At 51.9% G+C, this 24,275-nt stretch overlaps 7 protein-coding genes across 7 annotated transcripts; 3 read left to right on the top strand and 4 right to left on the bottom strand.

The window, feature by feature from the left end:
* Positions 1-1,473: 1,473 nt before the first annotated feature.
* Positions 1,474-1,960, top strand: N7532_009460 (uncharacterized protein; the record flags this gene model as incomplete). Its single annotated transcript, XM_056621951.1, has 2 exons — positions 1,474-1,776; positions 1,850-1,960. 2 exons carry the CDS (start codon positions 1,474-1,476, stop codon positions 1,958-1,960), a joined length of 414 nt encoding a protein of 137 aa, XP_056472757.1.
* A 360-nt stretch (positions 1,961-2,320) lies between these two features.
* Positions 2,321-6,966, bottom strand: N7532_009459 (uncharacterized protein; the record flags this gene model as incomplete). The annotated part of the gene is made up of 2 exons (XM_056621950.1): positions 2,321-2,876; positions 2,930-6,966. The coding sequence occupies 2 exons, from the start codon at positions 6,964-6,966 to the stop codon at positions 2,321-2,323; spliced, it is 4,593 nt and encodes a 1,530-aa protein (XP_056472756.1).
* A 1,218-nt stretch (positions 6,967-8,184) lies between these two features.
* N7532_009458 (lysophospholipase family protein) lies at positions 8,185-10,266 on the bottom strand (the record flags this gene model as incomplete). Its single annotated transcript, XM_056621949.1, has 4 exons — positions 8,185-9,391; positions 9,447-9,844; positions 9,877-10,106; positions 10,218-10,266. The coding sequence occupies 4 exons, from the start codon at positions 10,264-10,266 to the stop codon at positions 8,185-8,187; spliced, it is 1,884 nt and encodes a 627-aa protein (XP_056472755.1).
* A 3,922-nt stretch (positions 10,267-14,188) lies between these two features.
* N7532_009457 (uncharacterized protein) lies at positions 14,189-14,464 on the top strand (the record flags this gene model as incomplete). The annotated part of the gene is made up of 1 exon (XM_056621948.1): positions 14,189-14,464. One exon carries the CDS (start codon positions 14,189-14,191, stop codon positions 14,462-14,464), a length of 276 nt encoding a protein of 91 aa, XP_056472754.1.
* A 739-nt stretch (positions 14,465-15,203) lies between these two features.
* N7532_009456 (uncharacterized protein) lies at positions 15,204-17,155 on the bottom strand (the record flags this gene model as incomplete). Its single annotated transcript, XM_056621947.1, has 2 exons — positions 15,204-16,819; positions 16,879-17,155. 2 exons carry the CDS (start codon positions 17,153-17,155, stop codon positions 15,204-15,206), a joined length of 1,893 nt encoding a protein of 630 aa, XP_056472753.1.
* Positions 17,156-19,768: 2,613 nt separating this feature from the next.
* Positions 19,769-20,836, bottom strand: N7532_009455 (putative short chain dehydrogenase; the record flags this gene model as incomplete). The annotated part of the gene is made up of 3 exons (XM_056621946.1): positions 19,769-20,080; positions 20,229-20,564; positions 20,624-20,836. 3 exons carry the CDS (start codon positions 20,834-20,836, stop codon positions 19,769-19,771), a joined length of 861 nt encoding a protein of 286 aa, XP_056472752.1.
* Positions 20,837-23,481: 2,645 nt separating this feature from the next.
* N7532_009454 (uncharacterized protein) lies at positions 23,482-23,805 on the top strand (the record flags this gene model as incomplete). Its single annotated transcript, XM_056621945.1, has 1 exon — positions 23,482-23,805. One exon carries the CDS (start codon positions 23,482-23,484, stop codon positions 23,803-23,805), a length of 324 nt encoding a protein of 107 aa, XP_056472751.1.
* Between the last annotated feature and the right edge of the window lie 470 nt (positions 23,806-24,275).

The following is a 24,275-nucleotide window of genomic DNA, read 5'->3' as shown; positions in this document are numbered from 1 at the left end:
CCAGCGAGCAAAGCAGGAGGATCCAAAGGTTATAAAACAGTGGTTTGCGACCGTATGTGAAGCTATTCAAGAACATGGTATCCATGAGGATGATATCTGGAACTTTGACGAAACCGGCTTTGCAATGGGGCTCTGTTCAACCTCTAAGGTTATCACTGCGGTAGATCGTAGTGAAAGACCTCGGAGAGTTATTCAGGGAAATCGTGAATGGGTTACAATCATTGAATGTGTGAGCTCGAAAGGCATTTCTATACCTCCATGGGTCATCTTAAAGGCTGGATCTCACCAGGCCGCTTGGTATTAAGAGCCTGCTATCAAGAATGGCTGGGTTCTTGCAAGAAGCCAAAATGGCTGGACAACAGATGAAATAGGCCTTGCTTGGCTAAAAGAGACATTTGAGCCATATTCTAAACGCCTTCCAACCGGTGCGAAGCGATTACTTATTCTCGACGGCCATTCTAGCCACCAAACTGCAGAGTTTGATGCTTTTTGCAAAGAGAATGCAATTATCTGTCTCTGTATGCCTCCTCAAACCTCTCATCTACTACAACCACTCGATGTTGGTGTTTTCGGCCCTTTAAAACGCTCTTATGGGAAATTGGTTGAAGGAATGATGACTGCCGGCAACAATCATATCGACAAGGAAGACTTCCTACACCTATATCCTCCTGCACGCGAGATGGTTTTTAATCTAGAGAATATACGGAATGGCTTCGCAGGAGCTGGTCTTAAGCCACTTAACGAAGACCGGGTCCTCGAAAAGATTACATTTCAACTTTGGACGCCAACACCACCTCTTGTCGAAGGATCAATATCCTCTACTTTTCAAACACCTGAGAATCCTCGCCAGCTATATCATGAGGTCCGCAGTCTACAGAGAAGCCTTCGAAAAGGAATGCTCAATTAGCCCAATTTCTCATATTCAACATCTTGAAAAGGCTGCGCAGATGGCAATGAATATGAACGTTCTCCTCCAACAAGAAATCAAGGTTCTACGCGCTGAGAATGAGCGGAAACTGAAAAAGAAGGCAAGAAGGCGTGGTAAGATAGGCGACGATCTCTTTTTATCTAGAGATGAGGGTCAAATCGCGTTCAGCAGCTTGATACGCAGCCGAACGAGCAACATAGTGAGCCTCCTGCTAGGCCATGCCAGCGAGCTCCACGGCGCTGCAGTGGGTGTGGGACTATTGGACATACTGTAAGAAGTTGTCCTAGTAAATAGCTATATATTCAGCGATTAGATAGACTAATATAATTTTGTCTCGTGGGTGAAATGCCGCAATTTTATTGAGGGTGCGGTGAAAGTGGACAGGTCGGCCGTGTGGACAGGTCGGTCGTGGATTACGTATTCTTAGCGCTTATGTCATCTCTTATCGGGCGCTTATCAATGACGTGGGGTTCAAATGGGGTCTGGACCGACCTCAGCATAGACAAACAATACCTCACCAACATCAACTGCTCCCTCGACTCAAAATGTCGGACTCGATCCCATCCGCCACAGCTGACCCCGAGGCTGTGGACCAGACTCTCCCAGCCAACGCCGAAGACCGCAAAGCGGCCGTGGCCCTCTCTTCTCTTAACACAAATGAAATAACGACCGAAGCAGCCCCCGCAAAAGGCGGCAGTGCCGAGCAAGAGGCCCTTAGCAAGGCTATGGACCGGCTTGAGATTGCTGCTGGTCAGGCACCGGGCGCTCAGAAAACTGCAGGGCCGCAGAAGAAAGATTCAGGAGTCAAGAAGACGGTCAAGATTTCCGCAACCGATGTTGCGCTCCTGGTACGTTCTTTGACAGTACTTCACGTTTGTCTGGAAGAGGTCTTTCTAACGTCGTTCAATTTGCACTGCTTAGGCGGATCAGTTGGACTTGCACAAGACCAAAGCGACAGAGCTGCTGAGGGCACACGAGGGTGATGTCATCCGCGCAATGAGAGCATTCATCTCTCCTTCGCCTAGAGCGTGAAGTCGGATCTTCCTGGGGTTCTCCGTGTATCGTTTCTGCACAGCAACACTATCATTCAAGGTTTCCACGCATGCAATGCTTCTGGTAATAAAAATTGGTCACGAATCAAGGGGCAGAGAGTTTAAGCTTATTTGTCTTCAATGAGCTATGAATTCAAAAAAATTCGCAATAAAAGCAAGCATCGCCTTCCGTACCCTTCCAATCCCAAGCAGGATCCTAGTCCTCCAAACCCCAAGCCTCCAGGTAAAACTCCAAAAGTCCCCCATATGTACTGTGGACAGCAGAATGTATTAAACGCGTGAACACCAAGAAACAAAACAAACAATAAAAAGTGGATCTCAAAAGGTAAAGGTTAAAAAATCATTGTCCGAGCGGACTCCCCATAGCAGGCCTGTAGAAAAGACTCTTCCTGCGAGCAGCCTCCATCCGAGCCCGTTGCTGACGTCGATATTCTTCCTCGCTCTCTTCCTCGAGACTGAATGTTGGTCGCGAGGCAGGGAACAAACCCTTGTTGCTCTGCTTCGGTGGGCAAGACTGCTGAATGAGCTGGTTGCGGTTGGAGAGGAAGTAGGGCGTAGCAGGAGACATGCCGATGGCGTCGAGGTTGGCAAAATTGTAGCCAGGTGTTTGAGGGTATTGGTTGCGATCCGACTGTTGAGTAGGGGTGGATGGCTCACCCTGGCGCGGCGTCGGGGGTGTTATCTTGCGGAAACCTTCCACTGCGCCTTGGTCGGCGCCGCGGCGCCGGCCGCTTGCCGAAGGAGTAGAAGGTTCGGGAATTTTGACGAGCGTGCCATTGACGTTGCTCAATGCGCGAGGCTCCATGCTCTTGCGGCGTTTGGCGCCACCGCGGGGAATGATCGAGCTATCGACAGCATATGGAGTCTCGTCCAGCCACTTGTTTTCCCTCTCGCAGCTGGAAAATTATTAGTTCCATGTCAAAATCATGAAGTGGGAGGTGAAACTTACTCAAGAACCCAACCAACACCAACACACTTCACCACACCAGACGCTTGCTTGACCTTTTCCAAGGTACGCAATCCACCATCCTTGTAGACGACGTGGGTGATTCCCACACGTGAATCTCTAGGGTCCGCTCCATCAACAGGGGACATGCTAGATCGGCCATTCCAAGACCATGTCTTTACACAACGAGCACCCATCTGCTGAAGAAGCTCTACAAATATCCCTGATGCATCCTCGCCCTCGGTAGTGTGAACATCAACATGCACCACGGCACCTTGCAGGGTTGTAGCGGCCTTGGCCTTGCGAGGGGACTTGGAAGGGCTGCGAGCAACAGGTGCGGGCTTGGGGGGACTCATCGCAGAAACTCGAGCGTTAGAGCGTCTCTGAGAGCTGCAACGACGCTTTGGTGCAGGGCTGGCATCAGGGTCGGTTGGCTTGCTAGGTGGAAGGGCCGGTGCACTGTCGACAAAAGGTCGGAAAGCTGGTTTGCGGACGCGAGGAGAAGAGCGCGTAGGTGAAGCCCCGGACAGAGAGTGACCGCGCTTGCGAGGAATCTTCAAAGGAGAAACCTCGCCTTCACCCTTCAGTGGGACCTTGGAAACAGTGTGGACTGTTCGATGGTACTCGGGAACAGGCCTGACCGGAGTGACTGGGATGACAGGGGTGTCACTGTTCTCCTTCTCTTCGTCTGATGGCGATTCGTCATCCTCATTTTCAGTCGGCTCAGGAGTGGACGAAGCATAACGGGCGCGCATTTCTTCATGTGCTCCCTCCAAGGCAATATGATCGGTGTCTTCGAATATCTCGCTCTTGTTTGGCGAATCGAAGTTACCAATACCTTCCGTCGCAGCAGCGGAGACTGGCGAGGTGGCACGATCGGATCGCTCCTGTAGAGGCAACTCCGCGAACAGGGATGGAGTGTTCGCAAGAGGAGTGCGTGAAAGATCTGGGTATGAGATGTCGCCAGGCTCGGGTGTGCTGGGCTCGACAGGTTTCTCGAGAGGTCCAACAAGAGAGAAAACGCCTCGTCGACGAGGTTTTCCAGATTGATTGAGAGGCGGCGAATTTGTTTCCCACTGACCAAATTGCTGCACAAGCGGTGTGAAGCCAAAGTCGACATTAAAGTTAGACTTCCGGCGGCCCGCGGCACTGGGCGTATCGGCGACGCTGGGGACCCGTGGTGTCGGGATTTCCGACTGTGTGGTTTCAAAAAGACTGTCCTCGAGATCCATGCGTGGTTCGAGGTTGATGTCAAACAGTCTGTCGTAAGATTTGGCACTGGCTGGTATGGACGAAGGGGTGGCATCTGCAGGGGAGGGAGAGGGGGCTGGGGGCGGGATGGACGGCATCCGATTAAAGGGATGGGAGCGTTGTTCAGTCTCATTGACTTCCTCAGTTGAAGCAGCGTCGGACATGATGGTGAATGTTGCTTCGGATGGCACAAGGGTTGGGTCGTCACATTCCAATGGCACCGCAGGCTGGGCCTCTTTTTCTTTTTCTTCTTCTTCTTCTTCTTCGCCTTCTTCTTCGTCTTCTTCTGGGAAGCAGATAGAGCTAACAGTGTACTCGAAGTCGTCTTCTTCGTACTCTTCATGATCGCTTTCCAGCTCACTGATATGGCGGACGCTTCGCGGAGTCTGAGCTTCTTCGAGGGCAAACAAATTGAGGAATGGCTCTGAAGATACGTCCGTTTTCGGTTCCGGCAAGTCCTGGACTGGCTCCACGAAAGGCTCCGCGATATCCTCAACGATATCCAATTGTTGAATGTCGTCGTCTTGGTCATCCTCTGTCTGATCTTGGTCGGAAGCGGTATCTCCCAATATCAAGTCATCCTGAGGATCTTCCAAACGCTCGAAGTCCTTGAAGGGCTGCTGGAGGGACTCCATGGTGTTGAAACAGATAGTACCGAAATCTTCGGGCTCGCTCTGGATCTCTTTCTGAAGCTCTTCAAGCTTATCCTCCATGTCTGAATCAGAAAGAACGTCACTGTCGATGAGCTTTTCATCGATCTGTTCAGCCGTGTCCTTCATCACATTGTGCTCAGGATCAATGTTGTCAGAAGCATGATCAACCTCGAGAGGTTCCTCGTCACTCTGCTCAGTCGCATCTTCCATTACGAAAGGCTCAGGCTCAATGTGCTCGGGAGCATCATCAACTTGGAAAGGCGCCTCATCGCTAGGTGCAGGTGTGCCTTCCATCTCATGCTCGACATCAATATTTTCAGTGAAGTCAACCATCTCGGCCTGGTTCTCGTCCACATCTTCAGCTGGCTCAACCTCCATCTGAGCTGCGGGTTGGAGATTCAAAGATTCTTTTGACAGGGGTGACTCCGACATGGGCCGATAAGACTGCAACTCGATACCAAAGATATCACGAGCCACTTCCTCGACCATCTCGGTATCTTCACTCCTGTATCTTCCCAGGGAGGGCGTGATCGCGGGGGACTGCTTCGACTGTGAGGTAGGTGTCGTACAGACCGGTTCATCCTGAACCGGTACAGTCTCAGGAATCGAAAATTTAGATGAGAACAAAGAGCTTTTGAATGGTGACGCTCCTTTTTTCGCTGGGCTCTGGAATAGAGAGGATCTGGCGGGTAACGACGGAGTTGCGGATTTTGCTGGAGATCGAGAAAAGGAAGAACTCAGTGGTCCTTTCCGCGGAGACATCTTGAGCGGCGATCCTTGACCCGGTGCGAAGTTGGGGGCAGGAACAGACTGCGAAAGACGGCGGTTGGGCGTATCCACATGGTTGAACTTGAAAGGAGAGACCTCGGGGCGTCTTGCGGGGCTGGACATGAACATTGATTCGCTAAAATCGATGGATTTTCCACCGGGCAGAGAGAGATGGTCGCAATCCTCATTCGCATTTCGGCTCCGGTTGGGAGTGAAATTGATTTTCCGAACGGGGGAGCTGAGTCCAGTGGATTTGGGGGTAGTGACTTTTGGTTCACCATTCTCGTCGACCGCACTGGAGGCCTTCTTAGGAGTGAAATTGATCCTCCGGACAGGCGAGGCAAGTCCAGGACTCTCATTCGCATGCTTCACAGGTGAGTGAACCAGCCGGACGGGGCTGTTGATATCTTCCTTGGCCGCAGCAAGTTCATCATCCTCTCCATCAGAGCTAGCATAAGCAGAAAGAGACTTGGCCATTTGCTTCGTCTTCTTAGGGGAAAGTGGTTGTGCTCCGTCCTTCTTAGCAGTAGCAGGTTTCCGTCCACGGCCAGTGGCTGCGGCCTTGCGAACCGGCGTAGCTCCAAGACCGGTCTTTCCAGCCCACTTCGTAGCCGCCCTTCTCCGGCCGGCAACAGGAGCAGCTGGCTCTTCTTCTTCTTCTTCTTCTTCTTCTTCTTCTTCTTCTTCCTCTTCCTCTTCCTCCTCCTCGGATTCTGAATCTGACACATCTTGGAATGTAACTGTCTTCTTCTTCGCGGGACCACGCAAGAGATTTGACCGCATCGTAGTCGAGTTGGTCGCAATTACAATCCGTTTCTGGTCAGCGACATGACTGCTTGGCTCGGGTTCGCGCACCGTTCGTGTGTTCTTCCGTGTAGCTGATGATTTCGTCCCAGCTTGGGATGTCTTATTCGTCGAACCTTTTGGTCGCCCCCGGGCCTTGGGGGCAGGCGCAGGCACAGCTGGAGCTTCCGCGGGCGCAGGGCTTTTTCTCGGTCGTCCGGCGCGTTTCTTCGGCTCAGTCTTAGCCTCTTCGGCCTCACTCTTGATGTCAGACTCCTCCACAGCCGGCGCCGGCGCCAATTTCTTTCCACGAGCAGTTTTGGTTGCAGTTTTCGTCGTTGACCGAGCAGCAGGTTTGGCACGAGCTCGAGACTTCGTCTCCACCTGTCTTGTTATCGTACACAGCTCATCGTCGGTATCCGAGTCATAGTCGGCAGGAGCGGTTCTGGTGGCGGTATTCTTCTTCGCGTCCGCAGTAGCCTTGGTTCGAGCAGCAGAAGAAGCTGTGGTCTTGGTCGCAACTCGAGGCACGGCGCGGGCTCCCCGCTTGGCAGGAGAGGGGGGCAGGACAGCTGCGCGTGCCATGGTGGCGGGCAGTGGTGTTGTTTATGTCGTATGTCGTTTGGCGCTGTTGTCGTGGGTGGTCGCTTATAAGGTTAAACAGAACGACACGCTCATGGCGGGTCTGAGCGGTATCAGTCGGGGTCGGTTCGCGGGATGCTGTTCAATGCCGAAAATGATGCATTAGATTGCAGGTCAAAATAGTCACGGCAGTGGAGTGCGACCGTGTTCGGACGGACCCGCGCGTTACCATAGTAACCATCACGTGATGGTGATCCGGCTGATCGACGCAGGGACACTCGAACCATTGAAACTACTATACGCAAAACATTCGGAGCTATGTATTCGACATCAATCAGCTGCAATGGAATCGATCTAATGCCGAGCTTACACATTAATTCGCCAATATCCGTGACGGCAGAATTTCTCATCATCGGTAAACATTGTTGAGGTTCCAGGATAAGGCACCGAATTGATGCCTCATTCCCAACCTCTGTCGGCATGCCTACCCAGGGAAACCGAAGGCACTGAGCTTGATATGCGCTTCAAGCGCTCTTGCCGCCATTATATTCTACATTCAGGAGATCTTCATGGAAGAACACCGATCGAGACCGATTATGAGGGGTTTACAACTGTCAGGGGCTTGCCGCCCGTTCAGGGATAAATACCCCCAGAATCGCATGTAGACAGTTTGATACAGTTAAGTCAAGTTCTGTCAATTCCATGAAGGTCGATTTGTCTAGCAGGCCCTCATTCAATATTCAGTGCTTCTTCGTAGCCGATCTCAACAAGCATCTCAGCGCCAGGGGCGTAATGTTTTTGTCACGCCATTATATATATTTCACAATTCATCCCAAGCTATTATATTCCGACTGACCCAGCAGCATGCTTTCTGGATATCACGTAGTTATTCCGTCACGTCAAGTACGATATCAAAGACCACGCATAGGACATTGGAATGACACCGTTGATTGAGGTTCTGCAAATTGGGCTAATGATAGTATACTAATCGTACCCAAGCTCGGATTTGAGCTTGTTTCCCAGACTCTCACTGTAATTATTGTAGGTGCATCACAGCAAATTATTCTGCAAGCATCGCGAAGACCTCTGAATTACATAACATCAAAATGAACCATCCATTGTACTAAAATTTAAATGTCCGAATTTATCAACTGGAAGAAAATGTTCATGGCTCAATAATCATAAAGCGCGAAAAAGAGGACATCATTATGTACTAGTCCTCTAGACGAGAGTTGAAAGAGCGACGGAGGCCGCAATGACAGTGGAAAGCATGCCGGGAACAAGTCCCGCAATAGCCGAATTGTCAGCTTGCGCAATGAGAACCGAAGGAGCGTAGGTGCTCGGGTTGGTGGAATTCAGAGTACCGTCCCAGCAGTAGTTGCTGAAGCAAGTGTTGCAAATGTCAGGCAGGGTTGTACCAGTTCGCTCGAAGGAGCGACTGAGGATAGCACATCCAACACAAGCAGTCCAGTTGCCGTCACGAGTGCTGTTCGCCATGGTTGCGACTTCGTAGCCGTTGGCAATGATATCATCGCGGACATCGTTGTCAGTCGTCAAGGTGAAGGTCGTCTCATTCGAAAAAGTAGTGTAGGGCGAGTTGGGGAGATAGACAATGATGGGAGCGGGTCCGGTCATGTTGGAGCTGTTGCAGCCGAAGAAGGTAGGGCGAGAGTTCAGGCCCAGGTTGATGAAGGTGTTGACGTCGGGAATAGCGGGGAATGCAGTGTTGTTACCAATACCGGAGCTGTTCAGGCTACGCTCGTAAGTGGCCACGAGAGCCGTGCCGTTGGGCCAGCTCCAAGTGTTATCCGCGGAAGCATCAACAGCGAAGACGACATCGACGTGGCGTTCAGGCTGGATGAGCGGGTGCAGGGGGATGTTCTGCAGATCCTCACCACCGTCAACGACATCCAGAGCCGTTTGCTTGGCGTACGGGGAAGAGTCGTTGTTGTAGTGGTAGAAAGGATTAGGGTCGTAGGAGGCGATATCGTTGTCGGACTGGTCGAGGCTGAAAAGAATATCGGTGAAGACATCCTTCACAAAACTGGGAAGGGAGGTTGTGTTGATCTGGAGAAGGAACTGGTTGAATAGAGTCGACGAAGTTCCGATCACGAATCCAGCACTATCATAGCCGCTGATGCAGCTTTCGTTCTGCGGGAGAGAGCCGCCATCAAAGCGCGAACCCAGGAATTCCAGAGGAACAAAGCCGTAGATCGTTGGGTCGAAGGTTCCGAACTCCCAGGGGTTAAACTCGTACACGGTCGAGTTGCTGCCAACAACAAGTTCACCCGGGTTGCGGCCGTCAGCCACGACCAGGGGCATCGGATAGTTGCCGTCCTGGAAATCGGAGGTCTTAGCAATAGAGGACCAAGTGTAGTCCAAGCCACCGTTGCTAGAGTTGAACATTTGGTACGAAAGAGCGCGGCCCCTGTTGACATTTTAGTAAATTTCGATGGTTTTCCGGCGAATTGGGCAAAACTAACCAAATATCCGTGATAGTGGTGTCAAAACCGGCCTTCTTCTTTCCCTCAACTGCCTCGGCAATATCCTTGTAATAACTGGCGGAATCCAAGATCTGCAGACCACCGGTATCCGGGCCCTCCAAGATGGAATTTTCAAACTCCCAGACAGGGCCAGACTGCAGCTGATCGATAGTGGTGAAGTTATTGATGTAGATAGAACCAAGCAGCCAGCTACCACCACTGAGACCAGCGACGTAGGTAGCAGACTGGAGCAGACCGCCCAAATGGCCGCTTGTGGTCGCATTCTCGGTTCGGCTATCGAAGGCCTTGATGGCACCGGCACCACACATCAAAGCACGGTATCCACCACCCGACACGGCAATACCGATGTTGGGCAGGTTGGAGGCATTGCTCTTGTGCTGATCCAGGTAGGAAACCACATCATAGTCACCAACCTTGACATGGCCAAAAAGTCCTTCATCGCATCCAGGGATTTTTCACGTCGAGTCTTCAGCCAGTCCGTTTCATTGGAAGAGAGCTCCGCGGCGCTACGCACACTCGGACGACTCGCCGGGCAACTGACGGAGGTCGGGGTGTAGCCATCGGGAGCATCGGGCAGAGCTCGGCCGACGATGGGGACGATATTTTCGGGCTCAAAGCCAGGGGGAGCGGCAATGACGCCTAGTCAAGTATCACGGTCAGTATGGTGCCTTCAACAAATTTCTAACGCGACTCGAGCCGACATGCGATGGAGCACATGCAAATCGGCGCGACCGAAGGGGGTCAACATACCGGGCAGCACACCCAGGACGAGGGAAGTGATCAGAGTAGTAGACTTCATGGTGAACCCGACGCGACCTCGGCGCTCTACAACTTGACTCTTCACAAGCCAGGGGAGAAATCTGGGGTGTGACGATCGCGAAGGGGAGCCTGGAATATTTGTATGCGCCGGGGCCGCCGGAAGCTAGCCAAGGCCCGAGATATGAGCTCTCGCTCTCACTGCAAAGTTCGGCATGTTCTCAGCGGACTCCATCGTGCATTGGCGTTCCCGGGGACGACGAATGATGGTGCAGCAAGTGGGTGGTCATCGTGTGGAGCTGGTGATGTCAAGCCATCCGAGCGAACTCTCCGAGCGCGAGGCCTCCGCTGCGGTGGACTGTCATGCAATCCAGTGAGATGCAGTGCCTGATGGGGCTCACCATCTTACCTACAGGGAGAGCAGGAGCGTGGCGCAGGGCTGAGGCACCGGTAATGTTGTGCGCCCGGAGGTGAAGGTGCTGCAGTGGATGGTTGCTAATCCCGCGGGAGTCGATCCCCTCGACGTCATCGCGAGGGCATGGCAGACCGCATTACACTCGAGTAGTTCACAATTCTCGACCCGACCCGACCTGACTCTACGGTACGCACCCAACACCCACTGACCCAGTCGACGGTATGAGATTGCATAACTCACATCTGGTCGCTAGAAATTGAAGGAGCGCCCAAAATAGGAAACCCACAGATTGCAGAACCCACCAACGCTGCGGCGGTGCATTACTCGATTCATCTGGACAGGTGCACTAGCCTGTCTAGTGAACCCTCAGGGATCCGAGGAGAGCCCCCAAGTCACACCGATTCGCCTAGCAAAACCCCTCCAGCCCGCCAAACCCACCGAACCTCAGGGGCCAGGGATAAACTAGGCACAACCCAACCCCTAGTCCCCGAGTTAGGGCAGAAAGGGAACATAATTATGGGGCCCAATCAAACCATCCGATCCAACCGCCTTGAACCACTGGAATTGAACTAAAACAACGATAACCCGATAACCGGGCCTTCCGAACGGCGTGCCTAGAGGGTCCACTCGACATACCAGCCCAGCAACCAGCCAGGCAGCTGCGTTTTACTACGGCTCTATACTTGGGATTAGGCGAGCCGCATGCAGGCCTGGGACCGGGGAAATAAGCGAAAATCATGTGCGAGGCAGTGTTGTAGACCACATAATCGATAGTGGCTGGGGCTGGCTGGAGCTAGCGGCGGGCTCGATGGCAAGTGGGGATCTTCAGCTGAACAGGCAGATGAGTAACCAAAACAAACGGAGGAAGACCAGAGCGCAGCCTGAGAAGGAAATTGAGATCAAAAATCGATCTTGGTGGTGCGAAGAATATACTCAGAAGTCGTTACGGGTGATTGTCAGGAACCGCCGATCATTAGTATTTAGGATTTCCGAGGGCGACAAACGCTTCCATCGGCAATCCGAGATCGTCGGTGGAGACGATGCCAGAGGAAAGCTGAAGCCACTGGACATTTTGATGTACGGAGTATACGAAGGACGCGAAGTATACACGCCGGTGACCCCATTGACATCGTACGGACTAACAGGGAGCTGCATGCTACAGCGACTAATCTAGACTTTCTTCTTTATCATGCTCATACTCGAGTCGCCGTACCAAGGCGTGATATCAAGATAGAATCCACTGGATGGAAGATTCAAAAGCATATGGCCCTCTAGAATGCGAGGGGCTGAGGCAGAGAAATTAGAGCCTGAGGCACCTCGGTTGGCTCAGGCCGCCCTCAGGCTGCGATCCAGTTCCAACTAACTATTCCCCTTCTTTTTGATGGTCACCGAACCTTACTTAATATTGTTTCACATTGCTTCATCAACACTAGAACAGTACTGTCGACATGCGAAATCACCGATCAGCGCGATAATGCCTAGTCTGCGGAACAATTTTTCTCCAGAAATGGGGCTGAAACGATCTTGTCGCCCAAACAGCGTCACCCCGCATATCGACTGTCGAACTGCCATGTCGCCCTGATCTCCAGAATCCACACAGGATGGAGCCAGAAGTTAGATTTGGGGATTTCGCCTCTGGAATGCAGATCGGCACTAACCATGGGCCAATCTCTGCCGCATACCATCTCCCAACTAGCGAGACCACACATAGGAGCATCATGTGGATGATGGGGAGACTGGTTCTTGATAGACTTGGATGACAAGCTACCAGTCGGACGAGCTGCATTATATACCCAAGAAGACCAACACGAATATGAGTGCCTGCACGGAACCCGGGTCGATATCCTTCCTCCCTAGGAGCCAGCTTTTTGTTTTAAAGATAGGCGATAGGGATCGAGGAAATGCCGCGAGATTCTTCCGACGATCGGGAGATAATTAGTACTTCGAATCCCTAAGCTTCTACCTCACATAAAGAACGCCCTAGACGAAGACCCGAATCTAAAGTCAAAGGCAATGAAGGAGCAGTTTGACAGCCGTTTTCTTTCCTCAAACAGCCAGAGCCCCCGAAACCAGTGATTGTGATAGATGCTCTGGATGAGTGTGAGGGAGATAATGACATGCGGCTCGTCTTCAGCTCCTATCCCGGCTCCAAAATGCAACATCAGTCCGTCTGCGAGTTATTCTCACAAGCAGAAAGACAAACTCGTTGAAGAATTTCAACAAGTGATTAGAGCTATAATGGTACTGGAAATCCCACTCTCAATTCCAACGCTCGTAAAACTTTTGAATGCCCCCGAGAGCCGTGTCAATTTGCGATTGAACCTACTCCATTCAGTGCTGAATGTGCCCGATGACAAGAGCTTGCCCATTAGACTTTTTCAGCTGTCATTTCGTGTTTTTCGACTCGATACGGACACCCCCGAGAAGACCCAATTCTGGATAAACAAACAGGAGACGCACAAACACTTGGCATTCAGGTGTCTGGAAATATGCCAACAGCTTCGAAAGAAAATCTGCGATTTGCCGAATTATGGGACTGGACGTGAGAAGGTTGAACGTGAAACAGTCGCCCGCTGTATCCCCGAAGAACTCCATTACGCCTGTCGATATTGGGCCCACCACTTGTTGGCCTGTAAAGATATCAATGGTGTAACCGAAAGAGCGTTCCCGTTTTTGGGGGAAGCAATGATCCCTCTCGGTTCAAAGTTCGAGGTGATTTAAACTATCAATCTCCTTCAGACGGCTATAACAGTGTGTCAACTGTCAACTGACACGATATGGAAATCCAAGCTAACGCCTCCAAGGCGATGCATTCCTGGAAATGGCCAGCCTTTTATACGATGCAAATCGATATCTTCTCAAGTTCTTGCAAATATTTGAAGTGGCCCCCTTCAGCTCTATTGTTCTGTGCTTGTGTTTGCACCGCAGGAATCACTGATCCGCCAAGAATTCATCAGAGAACTTCCAAACCAGATCTCTCGACTACCCGAGGTCAAGGAGACCTGGAGTGCGGATTTATGAAATTTTAGGCTGTAATACTTCCAAGTTGTCTGACCGCTGCGGGAGACGCCCAACTCAACCACTTAGAAGATCAAGCCTCTCGAATCCCACCCCGCTAACGTGCATGCCGAGAAAACCCGGGTGCTGAGTTTCCTTCACTACATAGAAGGATTCTCGAAGTTTTTAGTGTATTTTTCCCTTTTTGGATGTAAGCTTGGCGCAATCTCTGAGTCGCTCCGGATGGCCATTGGTTAAATAGAGAATCGTGCACCGCCACAAACGAAAGGGGCGAAATTTTGACACGTATCAATTTGTATATTCGCTATGCTTGATCTCCGGATCGGACTAGCGCCTTTAGCCTAGGTCAACCTTAATTCCAAAAGATTTTCGGGGACGACGTCGTATCATCAATGTCCTGGCGTTAAACGTCATGGGGCCTACGGCCTTCCTGCAAAGGTCGACGCTCATCCCATACTTGTTGAGACCAATCCATTTATTATAACAGAACAGACCTTTAATTACTTGTTTCCCACTGCCTCAAATGTCCACCATGGCTTGGTGGACACCCAACACTGTCAACCCCAATGCCCTGAGTTGCAATTTGGATGACCAAAGTCAGGCACACATACAAACCGCCGTGAACTCCGAGTCTCATTTGAACCTTTCGGAATATATCAACCCGATTTCCGATGCCGATCTCTTCGTCGCATTGCAAATGCATCCGAACTTCCCAATAACCCAAGTCTTTGGCCAATGGGGGCCCAGCATAGGACCCTTTGATCTGTCCGCTCCAGTACCCTGGCAGGATGTACAGTTGACATTCTGAGATCAGAAAGTCGAATTAGGATGAAAGGTCATATCTACCGTGAGCTCCCATCGACACAGGTTGGACCATCGAGACCCAGCACCAAGCCCTTGGACATCAACCACGGCCCAGTGCACTCGCTGGAGGAAGAGCACGGGAACCTGTTTGCGGGTAGAGAAGGAACTGCCAATTTTCAAGGTTGACATGATGAACTCTGTCAGTTTTGTTTTCTAAACTTTTCTTAACCAGAAAGATGGCTTCAATGATTTGAATAAGACTTTAAATATAGAAAGCGCTGCCACTCCCGGTTGAATTTCGAATGGAAAGGTTGCACACACTCCGGCCAATTCGCGAACGAGGGGACGCTGATGCAACACATTGGATCGATGCATGTTTCACCTGGCAAGTTCAAATGTATACATTTTGGAAGAAAGTTCAATCGAAAAGATCGACACAAGACGCATGTTCGAATGGTTCATTCGACATAGAAATACTAAATTTTAATCCGAGGCCATCCATAATAAGAGATGAATTTAGCAAACAGTATCTTCAACTTCTCCGGATCTCTGGCCATGAATCAGCATGTCGACCATAATAGATATATATTTAATCATACAGGAAGGTTGCGAACGTAAATCATATTCACATCATATGGTATGCAAGCACTAGCAAAAAGGCTCTCAAAATACTGCCGATGATCCTCCGCTCAGGGAAACATAACATGCAAACCCTAAAAGCAAGTGTGAGCGATATCAGGGCCTCATCCCTTAGCAGGAGTCACCTCGGCCGCCACAAACAAACCCTCCGCAGCCTTCTCATCAGCCATAACATGACCCGCTGGCAAGTTGTTCAGCTCATCCTCCTCCTTGTCCAGACCCCAGAACTGCCACAGGAACAGTATGCCACCAACACCTGAGAGAATGGCAAAGACGACGTAGTTCCATACTAGCAACGGATCCTGGGAAAGCGGGTTGAGAGCCTCGGCGATAGCGGCGGAGATAGCATTTGCGAAAAGACAGATAGCCTGGATGAGGGAACGCATATTGCGAGGAGCCTTGGAGTAGGCGTATTCAAGGGAGGTGATGGAGGCGAAAATCTCGGAAAAGGCGATAAGGACGTAACTACCAGTCTGGACCCAGACATTCAGTGGGGCGTTCTTGATGCTGCCGTCTTGATTGTAGCAGTTGTTTGCCTCGTGACCGCAGGGCGAAGTCTTGTAGATGTAGTGCTGGACAAGAGCGGCCCAGACCATGGCAAAGGCGGCGAGCATGAATCCAAAGAAGATCTTCCGGATGGCTGTGAAGCGGATTCCTGCGCGACGGAGAGCTGGATACAAGAAGATGTCGCAGATTGGGATAAAGATGATCAGTGCGAAGGGGTCCAGGTTGTTGACTACATCGTTGGGAACGCCATGCAGTGCCATGGTACCGGCCTGCGAGGTCAGGTTATTGGTCAACTGACCGTAGGCCAGCCAGTACAGAGGGTAGTAGCAGAAGACGGCACAAGCGGCGAAACCACGGCGTACCTCGTCGACCCACGCATCGTCAAAGGTCATCCACTTCGGACGCAGATGAGGGGGAATGTTGGAGGGCTTAGCAGTCTCCCAAAGGGTGCCGTCATGAGTGCGCTTCCACAGTCTGACCGGGTTCCACGACCATCGGTTACCCAGAGCATAGAAAAGAGTCTTGACAGCCTTGGAAGTCACAGAGCCCTGGGGAGGAGCCTGGATGTAACGGTTACGACCCCACCACATCACAAAGGGAGTCGTGAGGAACATGATGGTCGGCAGCAAATAAGCCAGCCAGAAACCGACATATTTTTCCGCATATGCCATCCCAATCTGTCCAACCAAGGCTCCGATATTGATGAACAAGTAGAAGTAGTGGTAAATGCGGGACTGAGTGACGGTCGGGTCGACAACGACACGCTCGCCCGAAGGCATGGTGCGCACCTTGAGATTCACAGCGGGAATCTGCTCGACAACGAGGGCCGAGATGTTGGGCTTGAAACCGCCAGTGCCGAATCCCATGATAATCACTCCGAGCATGAAGACACCAAAGCAGGCGTTCGTGTTAGTGATAACTGGAGGAATGGCGGAAATCACGAGGATGATGTGACCAAGAATAGCGAAGAAGATGGACCAGCAGATGGTCTTGTAACGACCCCAGTACTGATCGGCAACGTAGGCGCTGAAGAGGGGAATGATGTAGCACCAGAACGTGTTGAAGGTGTTAATTCCGTTTGCGACCTCCACACCCTGGCCCAGGGCACCGGACACGCCCTGAGAGGAGCCACCGCCGGCGCCGGTGTTGTGGTTTGACCCGGCGGGTCCATTGGGATATGGCAGCGGGAGGGAATGGTTCACAAAGTTGGAGTCTGTTTCAGAAAATTAGTAAATGTCGAGACTTTTTGCGCGGGTAGTAGCTTGGACTTACACAGCACCTGTGTTCCGTAGTAGGAGAAACGCTCGCACAGTTCGACAAAGGCAACTGTGTAGACGGCCCACGGAATGGGAGCAGAGATGCGGCGCAGGGCGTTGGGACCATGGAGTTCATCCTCGGTGGGATCTTCATCGCCGATCTGAAGATGATAGGATTCGGAAACGAGGCCCTTCTTGGGTTTCGGCTCGTTGACCGGGACGTCGCCTTTCAGGTCGACGATTTGGCTTGTCGCCTGGATTTCCATCGAGGATGAATTCCGAATCTCTGCCATGATGGGCGTAAGCCGAAAGCGAAAGGGGGGAGGAGAAGCGAGGAGGTGGGAGGGGAGAGAAGATGGAAGAGGGGAAGGCGTGATGGCCGGATCTTATACTGCCAGCGCGCTTCCCTGGTCTGCCTTTCTGCCTTCTCTCACTTCGCTCTCATTTCCCGCCGCAACACCTCTTGCCCCCGATCGCGTCAACGCAAAAAATCCATGTTTTACCCCAGACTTATCACGCCATGCAGCATGCCACTATCCCGAAATGGGATTATGTCCGCGTCCATCGGCAGATAAGGTCCAGTCTGGGGCCAGCAGCGTCGCCGGATTGGCCTGCCACATTTGGCGTGCCATGTAACGGTGGAATCCTCCGACTTAGCCAACATCAGCCGCTCGCATGAGTGGCCTGCGCAACAAAGGCCATCTCGATGCCAATACTCGCGCCAGGAAGCTTGACCCAAACTGCCCGGACGGGGTGGGGTCGCTTCTCGCCAGGCACGCACTGGCACCAGCACCCAACGACCGAGTGAAATGGATTCCACTGCGATTCCAGGCTGGGTCAATGGCCTCGCGGAGACGAACAAAGACACATAAAGAGCACACGATCCCTATCTGTGGTCAGAAACAGGGGAAATCCGACGGAGCAGCGAACACACAGACCGTCTCGGCTGAAAAGGCTTGGAGTTGCTTAGCATGCCCATCATGGGAACCTGCCAGTAAGAACTACGCTGGGTCTCGGACCTGGCCTTATCGCGGTTTAGCGAGTGGAGCTGCCCACAAGCCAACCGTGTTACTGGCCTCATGGGAAAGTTCAATGCCACAACGCCCTCCAGGCTATTGCGAGAGATACACTCCCTGCACGCTGCCAGGTGGAACACATCCAGGCTGTAATCAAGCCACTGAACGTCCACAGATCTCTGCTTATCCCCGATACACCATGCAGCTGTCAGGATTTCATGCCTAGGGTTCTGGCTTCTGCAATCCCAGCCCGCGGGCGCACTCAAGCCTCGGCTAATAATTAGCGCAGCTGTCGTAATGCGGTGGCGTTTCTTATCGAGGAACGGCTGGATGCGATACCTGTCTCCCGGGAAAGAGACGAACATCCACGCCCGCCACAGGGTCGCATATTCTCTCAGGCAATGTTCGAATTGGCCGACATCCAGGAACTTATCAAATACTTCCTCCCAATGCGCTTGCCAGCTTCCTGGTCTGAGCCCTATTTTGCAACACAACGTACCCAAGAACAAAAGTACGCAGTGATGATGTACTATTGCAAACTCATTCAATCTGGGAAACTGTTCATTATCATGGTGTATCGCGGCGACCGGCTGGGGTGATGGTGCCCCGGTGGCGACCATCTCTAGTGGTCGGGGATCCCAGCACTCGCTCCTACGACTGAGAGTATCCTGTGGGGTCCTAAATCAGGGAGTTCCGTGACTTACAGCACCCCGGAATCGACCTACGTAAACTCGCACGTTGAATAGCTCCTTTGGGATAGCTGACTCGGACCCGCGACCGCACAGCATAGTTTGTATGACCATCCCCCCGTGGTGCGACAGTCGACCTCTAGCGCAGACTCGATCTATCTGCGCGGTATAGTAAAGGAGCCGGGGCACGGGCCTGACGATTCGTATCAAATTGTTGGGAAGTTCAAATGCCCCGGGCAAGATGTGTACTAGATCAGGCATGCCGGCCAGATCATGACTTCAACACTCCAGCTCAACTTCATGGACGATGCTCCGTCCCGTCAGTAGCCGGGAATACCAGCGACGCTTCCACTAGTCGATTGCCGGAAAAACGAGATGGCTGTTGAGACTCCACACAGCGTTCAGTCGACATCCCACGATCGTGACAGGCCCCCTTGCATGGACTATGCCAATCATCGGCGATCCAAGGCGCCCGGCGAGCATCTGACACCCGCAACTCGTCATCATCACTTGGATGTCGCGGCGATTGGACCACCAGGCCGTCGTTCCAAACCATGGCAAGTTGGGGGACTGGTTGGCGGGGCGGTGAAACGCGGGGTCGCCTCCACATTCCCCCAGGGTCGATGTCGACAACATTTCCGGTTCGTGAATAGATGATCTGCTCACCAGGACAAATTCGGTCGCGCAAAGGTGTCATGGACTGGACGGGTTTCCTAACGAGGCGATCGGCAGGTCATATGTTCGCTGGGATGAGGTTATGTGTTGGCATTCAACTGGACGAAATATCGGTGAGGAGAGGGAGAGTCGACGTGCGAACACATTTGGAGTCTTCGGGCAGAGGAAACCACTCGATCGGGAGAAACGTGCATGTCTAGTGACCACCCTCTTTTCCGGGATGCCAATAAGACGCACTCGCGGAATGTAAACTACAGTGGAGCCGATCTGTCAAAGTGGGCGAGTGGGTCTGATCATCATCTCTGCATTAACTCGAGCGATCGATATGAGTCTAATCAACATTTAAGAGCGAAGCAGACAATAAACAAAGACGCTGATCATATCCGAATAATAATAGCCAAATCAAATCAAAGAACTCGCACACGATCGCTCATCCAACCCGAATCAAGAACAAAATGGAAACGCCATGCAATGACCGCCACGTATGCATACAAATTATCGCCCGAGATTCTGGGCATGGTAATGTTTACCAAGCGGCGTGACCACCATCGATGCGGAGATCAGATCCAGTCATGAAAGACGAGGCATCCGAAAGCAGGAAAACCGCCGCACCGCGGTACTCCTCGGGACGCGAGAGACGGCCCAGCATGTTCTCCTTGGGCCACTGGTCGCGGCGCTCAGGGAAGTCAACAAAGAGCATCTCCACCATAGAAGTCACAATATACCCGGGAGAGATGGTGTTGACACGGATATTGTACTGGCCCCATTCAGCAGCCAGGTTACGACCGAGCTGGATGACAGCGGCCTTGGAGGCGTTGTAGGCGGGGCAGATGAGACCCTGTGGAGAAGTTAGCATTGTACGAGGACAGGCAGTGGTCATTCATGCGGGTAGTTGGAATTGGAACATCCCTGAAGGATAGACCAATCTCAACAAACCAATGGGCTGAAAGGGCTGGTGGAGGGCTGGTGGAGGGCTGGGAACGTACCCGATTGACAATGGTACCACTCATACTAGCGATCATGGCGATACTGCCCCCATTTCCAAAACGAATCATCTGCTTCGCAACAGCCTGCGAAGTCATGAAGACGCCCGTGACGTTCACTTCGAACATGGTGTTGCTGTCCTTGGCGGTGTACTCCAGTGCGGAGGTTTCCTGCTGGATACCGGCGGCGGCAACCAGGCCATCCATCCGGCCTTCGTCGTTGGCGATGCCTTCAATGACGTTGTTGAGGAGCTCGGTGTCGCGTACGTCGATGCGGCGGTAGTGCAGCTCAGTGCCGAGCTCCTTGGCGCGTTGCTGGATTTTTGCAAACTCGGGGGCCTATCGTCTAGTTAGAAGAGGTCTAAAAGAGAAGAAAGGAGTGTTTGGTGTGAACGTACAGGATCCTCCAGACGGTCGAGGGCGTACACCTTGGCGCCGGCTTCGAGGAGAGCCTCGGCCTGGGTCAGACCCAGACCACGGCCACCGCCAGAGACCAGGACGACCTTTCCGGCGAGACTGAACTCGGGCATGCGGGCCTTTTGGCCCAGCAGGATGGGCTGGGCGGTCATGGGGGCAGTGGGAACGTTGGTGGTTTCGATGGAGACGGACATTATGTCGGTAGTGGTGGTGATTAAAGTGGTAAAGTAGTGGTGAATAGTAGGTAGAAGTATAAACTTGAAAGAATCAAGTGTCAAGTGGCTTGTCGAGGTGTCGAAGTAGAGACAATTAAGATATTAGAATGAAGATAGAATGAAGATGCAGAAACAATGGCAGAGGGAGCCATGGCCGACATCTTTAAATATTCACGATGGCCGGTCTGGTCTGCGGTGTCCGGCAGCGTCGTGCCGAAGGGGGTCGCGGTCTCGTGGACAGCAGAGTCTGAACATGGCAGGGCCAAGAAGTCCACGACGCTCGGTCCAGGCCGGGGAAGGCCCGGGGAATGGCACAGTCCAGCCTAGTCCCTAGTTTAACGGCGTGGCGAGCCGCCAAACATGATGACTGCAAGACCGGGGTGCGCGATGCCAAGACTCTGCTGATTCTTGAATCCTGGCACGTAATCATGATGTCCACATTCCCTGTCGATGAACTCATCTGGTTGTAATTCCTAGGCTGGTAGAGTCCTGATTGTGCTGGTGGCCACTCTGGAACATACTTCGAGTAGTCGATCGGATGCCTTGTTTGGGCAAGCCGATCTCCCCAGATGCCCCGCCACTCTCCGTTCACCTGACCCCGGCCTGACATCGTGCTAGTCTGGGTCTAGCCTGGCTTGGACTGGTGCTATTCTTGTACGCGATAGCCTCTTCATCGTCAGCTGGTCTCCCCTGGTTCTCGGCTCCGCGAAACTCAATCCCCATTCCATCTTGACCTTTTTTTTCCCATCCGACAAAAAGTACTACTCCACATAATCGAGATACTACGAGCTAGCGTTTACCGATCCTCAGGCTTCTTCTAGAATACAATTCGACAGTACTTTCGAATATCTACTATAGGATCGGTATTTCTAATTTCGCCACTAAGGCCTGCATGGTAGGTACATGTTTACAACCGAATTTGCAACCACCAACACAAAAACAAACAAAATAAAAATAACACCCTAGACAAGCACGGCAATCCGGTCTGACTACCGAAGGATCTCTAATCCAGGGGAAATCCGATCTGGGCGCAGGTCTGCCCGTGTGACCAGCAGAATCTGCCCGGCGTCGCAAGCCCGTGTGTAGTGTCTTACCCCATCAGGCAAACCCGAGTTGTCCCTTCCGCTCCGCAAATCACACACGAACACACTCCCAATCCCCAACCAGTCGGAACGAACACCTTCCTCAACTAGCGGCATTCGCAGTCACTTCTAGCACCTTCCATCGTTCCTCTCGATGCTCCGAATATCCTATCCCTGCAGAACGCCAAGCATCTGCATCTGCATCTGCATCTGCAGCTCGAACCGCCCTGGCCAGACCGGCTGGACGATCTAGATCTAGACCTGGCCACTTTCTCCCCCGATAATAGCAAAAGAACCATCGCCATCTCGATATATTTTTGGCTTTTCAATGGCACCAAATTCTTCCCGCCGGCTCAGCCCAAGCCACGACCCCTCCGCACCTAAAGAACGCCGCGAAACACGGATCCCAACTCGGCTGGACCCATCCCGCGGAGGCGGAAGTCTGGAGTCTGGAGCGGGCAACGCGATACTGGGGCTATAGTGGGCTCGTCAAGTGACCACCGATTCAAGCTCGCGTGGGGGTATCCGCGCTAGCAACCGTGGGTCACTCCCATCTGAGCTATCTACAAAAGGACTTGAGCTGGGCATTGACCAATAACAGAGCCCCCGAGGCTGGCTCAATGCGCGAAGTCCATTTCTATTTGGCCCGCGCTCCTTTATAACCTATTAGCCTATTTACCGTGCGGAAGTGCCACAATGGTACAGTGCGCGTGTCGAGGTGGGAAGTGTGTTCCACCTACGCGATGCACATCGCTGTCTCGGGTATGCGAATCTGGACTAGTCGCGGCTTGCTGGCCATGCAGCTTATATTTTGCGAGAGCTACTGGATGTCTGTTGGTGGGGCTATCGGTCCCTGTTGCAACTCCACCACAGCTCGACTCTTATTTTTGAGTTTATTTGAGGGGCAGTCTTGATGTTGCTTGTGGAGGCCTTTTGATTTCACTTCCTTCTCTTGAAGAGATCGCGAGATCAAGTGGTGTTCTTTCTCTGTCCCCATCATCGACCGAGATATCTCCAAGCATGGGCAGCTTATCCGAGACCGCTACTGCACGAAATGTCCGATTCCATCTTCGTTGCGTGAATTGGTAACGGAAATGGCTCGTGTCGCATACATGCTCCAGCCATCCGCCCGGTACTGAATCTATATGAAAGGAACAACTTTTATTGCCGCCAACCAGCCTCAAGCGACATGGTGAAGAAGGTTACTGTAAGATATATTTCCGTTTCCTTCGGACAGTTTCCCGTTTATTGGCATTTTCCAACCACTTAGAGTGGCATCCAAGCAAGGGACGCATTCCGAAGCCCATTCCCTATACAACGGCGCATTCTCCATAGATCACCACTCTACAACTTAATTCAGAGCTATCGAGCTCGATTATTTATACATACTAAGCTACCAAGCTCAGTAACAGCTCTTTGCAATCTACTGCCTCAATTGTTATAATCGAAAACAAATACTTGAAGCAACATAAATCAGTTCGTCAAATACGGTGCCCAGTCCAAAAGAACCAGCCTAATATTTCAGATAAAATGCTCCCCATAATGCTCCCCCTCCTCCTCACCCTCGGTGTCCAAGCCTGGGACGTCGCCTACTTCCCGACAGCACACAAAATCGGACACACATACACCGGCTCCGGAGCCCAGCACTGTCGCTCCGTCTCCTTTCCCAAGGGCGGATACATCATGGCGCGCAAAATGACCGAATATGAAGACGTTATTGCATTCGACGATGATATGTGTACGGGCAAGATTGTGCCGTTGAATTCGGTTTATAATGATAAGCCGTTGCCGGTTGAGGTGAAGAGTTTTGTTGTTGTTGATCTGAGGAAGATGGATCGGGTGGCGAGTGATGAACAAATGAAGTAGCACTCCGCGTCGGGGCATTTTTGTGAACAACCGCATGTGATGAACTGGGTCCTGTATAGATTGTCGTTTTTGGGGTTTAGCTTGGCGCTATGATTGGGCTTTGGAGCGGGTATTTTTTGCATAGATGTACGATAGTTGGAACGAATTCAATAATTCGAACGAAATTTGACCAATTTTATGTTCCAAGGTCTGGATCATAAAACGGTCAAGAGTGCTATGCTAAAAAGAACCCTTCGTCAAACAATATCTCTGCTTCCTAGGGTGCCAAAGGCAATACCGCAAACCCCAGGAGTGGAATCCAGACAAACTTGGTAAAAGCACCGAGCGGAATGGGTATAATCCAGGGTAAATTGCCATTGTTTATGACGTTTACTGTTAGACCACAAGCCTCACATAGGACACGATAAACCACGTGACTAGTATATAATGCTCAAAGAATTCAAATGAAGCAGACGACGCCATGGCAAGAG

This window comes from Penicillium argentinense, assembly GCF_028826775.1.
Source record: "Penicillium argentinense strain IBT 30761 chromosome Unknown utg000009l_segment0_segment0, whole genome shotgun sequence".
Classification (NCBI taxonomy): Eukaryota; Fungi; Ascomycota; class Eurotiomycetes; order Eurotiales; family Aspergillaceae; genus Penicillium; species Penicillium argentinense.
Note: the sequence above shows the minus strand (reverse complement) of the source record. Positions and strands in the feature narration are given on the sequence as shown.